The 9,473-nt window shown below is 57.8% G+C and overlaps 1 protein-coding gene across 1 annotated transcript; it reads right to left on the reverse strand.

The window, feature by feature from the left end:
* Positions 1–285: 285 nt before the first annotated feature.
* GOT1 (glutamic-oxaloacetic transaminase 1) lies at positions 286–4,494 on the reverse strand. Its single transcript, XM_064716408.1, has 9 exons — positions 4,269–4,494; positions 3,811–3,992; positions 3,129–3,252; positions 2,828–2,940; positions 2,518–2,622; positions 1,816–1,966; positions 1,515–1,680; positions 1,244–1,386; positions 286–983 (listed from the first exon to the last, which is right to left on the reverse strand). Exons 1-9 carry the CDS (start codon positions 4,381–4,383, stop codon positions 844–846), a joined length of 1,239 nt encoding a protein of 412 aa, XP_064572478.1. The 5' UTR covers positions 4,384–4,494; the 3' UTR covers positions 286–843.
* Positions 4,495–9,473: the final 4,979 nt, after the last annotated feature.

Here is a 9,473-nt window from a genome sequence, read left to right on the forward strand (position 1 = left end):
GCAGGATGAGCTGGGCAGCACAGGGCAGTGGGGCAGAAAAAACACAAGATGAACACAGGAGAAACTGGTTGGCTTCATGTAGTCACAGGGAGCTCTCAACAACACTCTCCCAGTAAGACTCCCCTTTTAGTAGTGGCTGTGATCATCAGAGGTGTAACATACGCTGAGAGAGAGAGACAGCTTGAAACAAACTGAGTAAGTGGACAAACCAGGATGTTGAGGCTTTAACCTCAGCCTCGGAGAAGTTCATGTGGTTTGAAGGCATGACATCACACACGGCAGGGGTAGCATTCAGAGACAAAGGTTTAATTTCATGTCAGCAACACAAAGAAGCAATTATCACAATTACAAATATTTGCTCGTATAAGGCTCAGAAATTAGGAAGGGGTGGGACGGCTGGAGAGAAGCTAGCAACAGCTTTACCCCTCCCCAAAATACTACTGAGTGATATTAGTTCATAAGCCTGTGAGATCCCAACCTCTGTGCTGTTATCACACAGTGCATTGCACTGGCACCGGACTTTGCCATGATCAAAATGATCAGTTATGTGGAGTTGATTTGGACGTGATAAAGATGCAGCTCTGAGGGCCTGGAGACCAGGCTGCTGTTGTGAAACAAGATCCAAAGTGGCTCATGCTGCCCCCACCTCCTGGGGGCGCTGGCTTACCATATTGCAAGGACCACTTAAAAAATGTCAGAAGACAATTATCCCTGATTGAGCTACTGCTCCCATCTTTATTAAACCCCAAGAGGTGTGGGAAAAGGCAAGCCATGAGCAGAGAAAGACATGGACTACACACTATAGCTTTGGTGACTTCATGTAAGTTTGGTTGTTCATGTGCTTCATTGGATTTTTGTGACAGCTTCATGGATGGACTTGGCCACATAGTCCAGGTTCTTGGTAGTCAGACCACACATGTTGATGCGCCCACTAGCCATCAGGTAGATGTGTTTTTCCTTGACCATGTACTCCACCTGCTTAGCTGGGGAAACAATTGGACATCAGGTCAGAGCAGTGACCCACAGCTCAGAAAAGCCCAAAGAACTAGTCAGGGATGCTTGAATCTTTCACAACAAGCAGAAATGTTCAAGCACTGGCCACTAAAATACTGTCTGGTGCTTCATCCCTCCCCAGCCACAGACACAGTGATACCAAAACTCCAGTGAGAGTGAGAGATTCCTGCTTGGACTGCTTCAGCCCAGTTCACCCAACCCTCCCTTCACCAGCCCACTGGATACTCACGGTTCAGGCCAGTGAAGCTGAACATGCCAATCTGCTCTGTGATGTGGTTCCAGGTGCCTGGGGTCCCGAGGGCCTCCAGCCGAGAGCGGAGCTCTGAGCGCATCAGCAGGACCCGATCTGCCATTGTCTTCACGTTGCCCTTCCTGCAGCAGGCACGAAGCACAGCGTGAGGGTGGGCACCCGTCTGGTTTGAAACCATCTGGCCAAGCCTGACACTCAGGGAGACAGCTTCCCTCCCTTGCCCTCTCCCACCGGCCCTGGCAACACGTACCACTCATCAAAGAGCTGCGGGGAAGCGAGTGTAGTGGCCACGATGCGCGCTCCCTGCGAGGGAGGGTTGGACCAAGTGGTGCGCACAATCTTCTCCATCTGGGACAGCACACGCTGCACGTTGTCTGCATCCTTCCCCACCACCGTCAGGTTCCCCACCCGCTCATCTGTGGAGAAGCCAAGAGATGTGAGCCATTGGTTCCACACGTCATGGCAAAGCAGAGAATTCCCCACCCCTCAGCATGCCAGCCCCATCTGCCTGGGTATGATGCTACTGGGCCAGCTTACTGCCAGACACTCACTGTAGAGCCCAAAGTTCTTGGAAAACGACTGTGCACAGAAGAGCTCAAAGCCCTCGGAGACAAAGTATCGCACAGCCCAGGCATCCTTGTCCAGGCTGCCAGAGGCAAACCCTTGGTACGCTGAGTCGAAGAATGGAAACAGGCTCCGGCGCTGCAAGGAGGAACAGTGTTAGAGGGAAATTCCCTCCCCACAAGCTCTTTTACCCCCCACAGTACTCATAGGAGGGAAAAATGACCACTGAGTTCCTGTGGGAATTCAAAGGAAACATGGTCCAGCAACACCAGACTGAAATACTTTCTTTCTACTGGGGGGAAAGAACGGAAAGACTAAAGTGGTCAATAAAAGTCAATGCAGGAGAAAACTGCATTTGAGGACATAAGAAGTGCACCACTTTATATGCTACTATCCAGCATCTGCCAGCAAATAATCCTTCCAGCAGGAGACATCTCACTATAGCCCATTCCAGAGAGTGAAAACAAGAACTTGGAGGCACAAGAACTGCAGTGCATCTCTCCTCTGAGCACAGATAACCAGCATTCCGTTGTCCACCTCTCCCTTCAACACCTGCCTTGGGGGACTCTTTCAGATTCTGCTACATCTCATGCCATTCCCTCAAAGCCCATTTCAGATGCAAATGCTCTGGCTGGCTTGAGAGCTATTTGCCCCCTCAGCATTGCTTTAGCCCCAGCAGCAGCCCATACCTTCATGACAGCAGCAATCTGCTTCCACTGCTCGGGAGTAGGGTCTGTGCCTGTTGGGTTGTGCGCACAGGCATGAAGGATGAAAATGGAGAACTCTGGGGCTTGCTGAGGAGAGAACACATCTTGGTCATACACTCACATGGACAGCACTGGCCACCCACAGCACAGGGAGAGGCCTGGAGCTGCTCTGGGCAACAACAGCCTCTTTTGCAGTGATCCACTTCCTAGCCCAGCACACCACAGCCTAGCCAGCTGCAGAGGCTGACAGTACGGCAGCAAGCTCAGCCCATCCCATGCTAGTTTTACTGACCTCCATGTCATTCAGCAGCCCCTGGAGATCCAGACCCCTCTTGGCAGCATCCCAGTAGTGGTAGGTTCTAATATCTTTGAAGCCGGCTTCCATAAACACAGAATTGTGGTTCTCTGAGGAAAGAAATAACTTCTCAGAAAAGCACATCCTATCTCCAGCAAGCTTCCTTCTCCGGCCCCAGCACCTCCCTTTACACACACACACGACAAGGCTGCTCCCTCACTGCCGCGGCCCCTGCAAGGAGCAGGGCTGTGCCTCCCTCGCTCGCTGACCCTCAGGGCTCCCTGGGAGCAGCACTCACCCCAGGTTGGAGTGGAGACGTAGACAGGGGTGGCTGTGTTGTTGTTGCCGTTGTACCAGCGCCTCAGGAAGTCGGCACCGATCCGCAGGGCGCCTGTCCCACCCAGGCACTGAACGCTGCCCACCTGCAACACAGACACTTGCCAGCACTGCCACCCAGCCTAGCACCGCCAGCAGGGCATGGAAAGAGAGCACAGCATTGCAAGAGTAAGACAGGATCCCAAATGTGCCCCCTGGGGTCAGCTCAGTCAGAATGCCATCCCCTTACAGTGGTCTTCAGCCTCTTTCAGTGCTCAGGCCCATCCTGACAACTTCTATCATTATAAATAGACTCCGGCCATTCCTGTTACATTCTGGCACAGAGCAGATTCTCAGCTAGTAGTTTATTTCAGGAAAGGTGGTGTATTATCTGACTTGGGTTTCGTGTGGGGAAGCTATTAAAAGATGAAGGAAAACACAGATTCCAATCACAGGCCACATTCAGCCTTTCCCCAAAACCACAACTACCTGCACAAACAGTTTCAATTGCATGAGTTCATCAACTAAGCTACAATCAAGAAAGACCATGTCTGACAAACCCCCAAATCCTGTCAAAATATAGGACCTCTACACATTTGTGCCCTTCTACTTAGTCTGCTGTAGAGACACCCCAGGGACCCCAGTGCTCCGTGTCCGCCACATACCCGCTTCTCCTTGATGGCAGGGCTGTCATCCCCCAGGGCGATGCGGGATGCGTTGGCCCGGAACTCGGGCAGGCCCAGGATGGGCAGATACTCGTGGTTCAAGCTGTTGTCGTTGGCGATCATCTGCTCCACCTTCTTCACCACCGGCAGGACCCATGGCTGCCCCTCGTCCGTGCGGTAGGCTGCAGGAAAGGGAGAGCCGTCCTTACCGCACCGGGGGGACGCTGCCCTGCCCGGGACACCGAGGACGGCGGCCCGGCCGGCTCCGCGACCTTGACGCCCTCTGGACCTCGCTGCCCGCCAACCGCCCCGCGCCCGGCCGCGGCCCGGTGACCTTTGGGGCCCGGGGCCCGCCGCCGCCCGCCCGCTGCAGCAGGGGCGGAAGCCGCCGCAAGGGCACCGACCGGCCCCAGCCACGGGGAATGGCCCCGCCGAGAGGGACGGGGCCACGGACTCACCGCCCACGCCGAGGTTGACCTTCCGCGAGTCGCTGTCCTCCCGGAAATCCGCCGTGAGCTTGAAGACGGCGACAGGCGGGGAGTGGGGGACGGCGGCGAAGATGGAGGCGGCCATGGCGGCGCAGCCACTGCGTACCGGTCCGCTCCGGTTCGGTACGGGCGGCGCGCGGCGCTGGAGGAGACGCTCACCTTCACCGGCGGGGCGGGGCCGCCGCCGGCCGCGACCAATCCGCGCGCCGCGCCCGACCCCGCCCCCGCCGCCCGCCAACGGGTGCCCGCCGTGCCCCCGGCGCCGCCGGGCGGCCAATGGCGGCGGCGAGCGCGCCCGGTGACGCGGGGACGCAGGCACCGCCCATGGCCGGTCGCGCCCCCAGGCCGCCGCTCCGCTCTGCCGGGGGCCAGGGCCGGCTGCGGGCGGGCGTGCAGAGCTGCCACCGGCATGTGGCGCCCGGTGCTGGGGGACTCCCACACCTGCAGAGATGGGGAGGGTGTCCCGGAGTGCAATGCCCCGTGCGGTACGGGGTGCGGCGGGGGATGCCGTGCCGCCCCAGGCGGCGCTGCGCTGCGGCAGCACTCGGGGGTGCAGCGCTCGGGGTCACGGCACAGCCCCATTGGCACCCGGAGCTGCAGATCAACCCTGGAGCGCAAAGGCGGGGTGAAGGCAGCCCCGCGGTGCTGTGCCCGGGGTGCAGGATGGTGCCGGAGTGCAAGGCTCGGGAACCGCGGGAAGGTGTCGGGGCGCCGTGCCCAGGTGTGACGGGTCCGGGAGGGCGGGGGGATCCCAGGGCTGCAGTGACGGGGGGGCGGGACGGGGACCGCTGTGAGGACGGTGGGTGTTTCCAGAGGCACTTCCCTAATTCACAGCAGGTCAGACGCTGTGGGGTTACCCCCGAGAGCCTCCCAGCCCCGAGGAAATCCCAGGGTCACCTGTGCGGGTCTCCGCTACCCCTGGTTAGCTCGGGACATGGCACTGATCCGTGGGGTCTTCCTCGCAGCGCCCCTCTGCCAAATTCCCCGCCCACTGCGCAGGCACAGCGCTTCCTACGCTGCCCCCGGCCCTCCGTGGCCCTTGCGGGCCGTCCTCGAGCCTCGCGGGATCCCCGGGGCTCCTGGGCACGGCCGCCGTCGGGGGCGCGGCGGTGCCGGGCGGTGCCAGCAGAGGGCAGAGCCGGCCCGCGCATCCCGATGCTGATCCCGCCGCCCATCTCGCCGCTGATTCTCGCTGCTGATCCTGCCGCCCATCCCGCAACCCCCGCGGGGAGCGGCGCCCACGGGCTCCGGCCCGGCCTAGGGCTGCTGGAACGCCCCACCCGAGGCTGGCCTCACGCCTTCCTGGGGAGAGGGGTCGGTGCCTCCCGGTGCGTGGCTGTCTCTGTTAGGGACCTGCCACCTATCTCGAGCAGCTTTTGAAGTTTGTGAGAATCTGCCCTCAAACCTGCTACATCTGGGAAAGGCTTTGAGGGAGACGGGAAGGACATCTCAAATAACAGCTCTGACAGCGTGACACATACTTCACATACCTGCCTTCGTGACATAAAACACGGGGGTACAGGACGGGAAAGGCCATGCTGTCCCTAAATGTTTTTGCAGACAACCGGTGTTGTACGCTCCCTTTGTTAAGTCAGTCAAAATCCCTCTGAAAACCAGTTTGGATCCTTGTCCCCTGCCATGCCCAAGGTGGCTCCACAGCCCGGCTGCTCAGGAGGGAGCCCAGGGGCACAGGCCCCGCCTCCCCCGGCTCCGGGCAGCACCTGGAAGAACTGCCCAGTGCACTTTCTGCTTAGCATGAGCGTGGGGAACAGGCAGAGCTGTCTGTCGGCACAGTAGCGTGCCAGCACTTCTGCCTTCAGAGAAAACAGAATAATGAGAAAGGCAGAGGAGCAAAACAGCAGTGATAGACCAAAGCTTTGGCCCTGGTGATGTTTTTAGTCCAACTTGGACAAAATTTCATTCACACCTGGAGAAAAAGCTACATGGAAACCCCAAAAGAGCTTGAGGTCTGCTCTCTGCAATAGCTGTGGACCTCTGTAAACACGTGACCTGGCCAAGCTGCTGTCGGGGGCATCCAGACCCTAACCCTACCCTTAAATCTAACCCTACCCTTAACTCTAGCCCTAGTCTTAACTCTAATCTAAACTGGATGAAGAATTTCTGGGTTTCTCAAGGTCAGTGGATTCTGCTAAATGAGAGATGCTGGGCAAGGAAGCAACCGATGAAAACAAGGGCATCAGAGGGATCTGAGGGTAGCCCACTGCAGGGTGAGTCATGTTTTCTGCTCACAAAGAGCAAAGCACTGCACAAGTGGAATGCTGCAATGGGAAAAACAGACAGATCCTATTTCTGGAGCAGACAGAAGTGCTAGGGAGTCCCCAGACTATCAGGCTCTCACTGCACTTACTGGTTTCTAATCCTACCACTTTCCAAAGAGCACTGGGATATTTGGGGACATGGCCAAGTGCTTTCCCAGTGCAGAACAGGGAAGTCACAAAGGCACAGGGGTGCTGCCTGCCAAGCTGGCTGCACCAAGCCACTGCCTGGGACTGCCAGAGCAGGCTGAGCAGTGCTCGTTGCAGGAAAAAATGCAGCACCGTTCTGTTCCCCTTCCTCAGGAGCTCCTGCTGGGCAGTGTGAGCTCAGTGCTGCTAGTCTGGTGCGAACCGTCTGTGCCGCTGCCTGTGCCTGCAAGGCCGGGGTCGCTGACCCAGCAGGAGTTACCTGCCAGAGCGCTTGGTGCCTCCGGCTCAGCCGGTGTCCCCTGCCCTTGACGGCACGGATGGGACTCCGCTGGGAAGAGATGCAAGAGTGAGACAATAAGAGACAAAGCAGCAGGCTGTCGGGCCCCCGAGCTGGGTGGCTTTGCGTTAGCAAGATCCCTCTGGCCCTAAGCTTTCATCTCCTCAGCCTACACAAAGGGTGCCACCAACACGTATGTAAAAGCAGGAGGAACATGGGAGCCAGCCCTGAGGCATCTCTTCCTTCATCTCCTGCCTTGGACTGACAGCCAGCAATGACCTGCCACTCAGTGGGAAAGCTTGCACACCTTCCAGAGAGCGAAGAAGCCCCCGGGCACACACGGCCGTGCCGCATGCAGACAGGGCCCCCCGCACTCAGCTCCTCTGGGAGCCAGAGGCAGGGGGGCTCACAGCCAGCCTGGCTCCTGCAGAGCCTGCTGCAGGGATACAGCCACCACTGGGGACCAGGTGATGGCCTCCCCACACCAGCAAGCCTCACGTGGTCTTGGAAAACAGCCCTTTTTATGAGGGTGAGCTGCACTGACCCCATCCCATTTACTCCCTCACACAAGATTCACCCTCACACCCCTTTGGCCTCTGCCTCATCCTCCCTAGAGTGCTCTGCCCAGTGCTGGGACACTGTTGATCTTGGCATCACAGTGAGGGTTTAGCAGCCTGCCCATCCCAGTCCAAGGCTGGTGCATGCAGTGTGTGGCATGGAGCAGAGCTGAGGCTGTCCCCAGCGGGTGCCGTGCGGGGGCTGTTTTCCCAGCATCCTCCAAATACAGATGTTTTCTCAGTGCAGGATCCAGACAGAGGAGGGTAAAATGTTTTCATTCCAAGCTCTGGAGGTCAGGTCATGGTTTGTCTAAATGGCTTTTGTTGCTGTAATTATCAGATTAGCTGATCTCTGGCGGTGCATTTAGGGGCAGCTACATTAACTGTGGATCCTGACCCCTCCACTGCCACCCTGCCCAGCTGGGATGGTGGCTTTGCAATGGAGCAGTGGGGATTGGGAATGTCATGAGAGCCAAGTGAAATGCTCAGGATTAGTTTTGAGCTGGTACCCAACTGGACCCAGGCCTAGGCAGTATATTTGAGGAAGACAGCAGCAAGACTCCTTGACCTCACAGTGTACTGAGCTGAGCCTGATCCTTCCCTCTCACTCCAACCTGCAGTGCACAGCAGCCATGGAGCCCTGTCCCGGGCACCTGCCTGCTGCTGTGGCTGATGCTGTGGTGCCTTCCCTCGCTCAGAGCTGGTGGTGCTTGCAGGCACCAAGCCCAGCCAGTCCTAGGGGAGGACGGTCCAGAGCCTCACCCTGTGCCTGGCCTGCGGGAGCCTGGGGCCGTGCCTGGCCGCAGGGCGCTGTGAGCCTGGGCAGCCCCAGCAGCAGCCGGCAGAGCACAGGAACAGGAGCGTGAGATACCAGGAGAGACACAGAGCCTGACAGGGAGAGGAGAGAGCAGGCTGAGGGACAGATAAAGAGGGATCAGGAGTTTCCGGCCCCCGCCAGCCCCTTGCCGGGTCCGTGGGTCCATCTGTCAGCGCCTGCGAGTGCTGATGGCATCGGGCCCTGGTGGCAGCGGGGGCTGCAAGTCCTGCCGAGGGGCACCGTCAGGGGCGGGACGGGCCCTGCCCGCGGCTCCGGGGCCGGACAGCAGCCGGGACGGGCCCTGCTCTCCTTCCCGCGGCTCCGGGGCCGGACAGCGGCCGGGACGGGCCCTGGCAGTGCCCTGCAGGTGCCCCCCCGCCTGGGCTCCTGGCCATGCTGCCTTGCAGCACCCACCTCCTGCCCCGCCAGCCCCAGGGCACACACAGACAGGGAGTGCCAGGGCCTGCACACGCTGGCACAGAAATAATCGGTTCCCACTCTGCTGAGCAGCAGATCCACACCTGGGCGCTCAGAGGCTGTCTGCTTGGGCACCGTGCCCCTGGCAGCCCCCTGACACATTATCCCGTCTCCCCTCTCACCTGGGTGGGAGAAACAGGAGATTCCCTTGACTAAAGCTGGAGGTCTATAATGAAAGAAATCAAAATCAGAAAATATGTTATTGTTTGTCCATAAAACAGCTTATTTAAAATGTGGCTTCACTGCATTTCAGTTTCTGAAGTTTTATAATGCCAGAGCATAACATCCCACTGAATGAATGCTTCTGGAGCAGAATATATGTGTCTTGTCTTTCAAAGAATATTTCAAACCCTTCAAATACTGCAGGAAATTTCAACAGGAAAATTTTTCCTTTAAACATCATGTTCCTACAGGAAGTTTTGGCTTCAGCGAAACATATATTTAAAAAAAAAATAGTGAAAGCAATCTTCCTGGTATTTTGTTAGTTTTTCTAATTGCCACCATGACAGAACTTGGTTAGGTCCAAGTCCGTCTCTGCTTCCAGCTGAAAGCCAGAGAACAACCTAGGGCAGCAAGGACAAAGTCTGTGCACCCCAAAAAGGAGCATATCCACCCACCTAA

Source organism: Zonotrichia leucophrys, chromosome 6, assembly GCF_028769735.1.
Source record: "Zonotrichia leucophrys gambelii isolate GWCS_2022_RI chromosome 6, RI_Zleu_2.0, whole genome shotgun sequence".
Classification (NCBI taxonomy): Eukaryota; Metazoa; Chordata; class Aves; order Passeriformes; family Passerellidae; genus Zonotrichia; species Zonotrichia leucophrys.

Bases quoted from the DNA above. Each gene is read 5' to 3' on its own strand.
- GOT1 (XM_064716408.1), bottom strand. From the start codon at position 4,383: ATGGCCGCCTCCATCTTCGCCGCCGTCCCCCACTCCCCGCCTGTCGCC. The intron at 2,941-3,128 runs GTGAGTGCTGCT...TTCTTTCCTCAG, and splicing joins CGTCTCCACTCCAACCTGGG to AGAACCACAATTCTGTGTTT. The intron at 984-1,243 runs GTGAGTATCCAG...TTGTTTCCCCAG, and splicing joins CAGCTTCACTGGCCTGAACC to CTAAGCAGGTGGAGTACATG.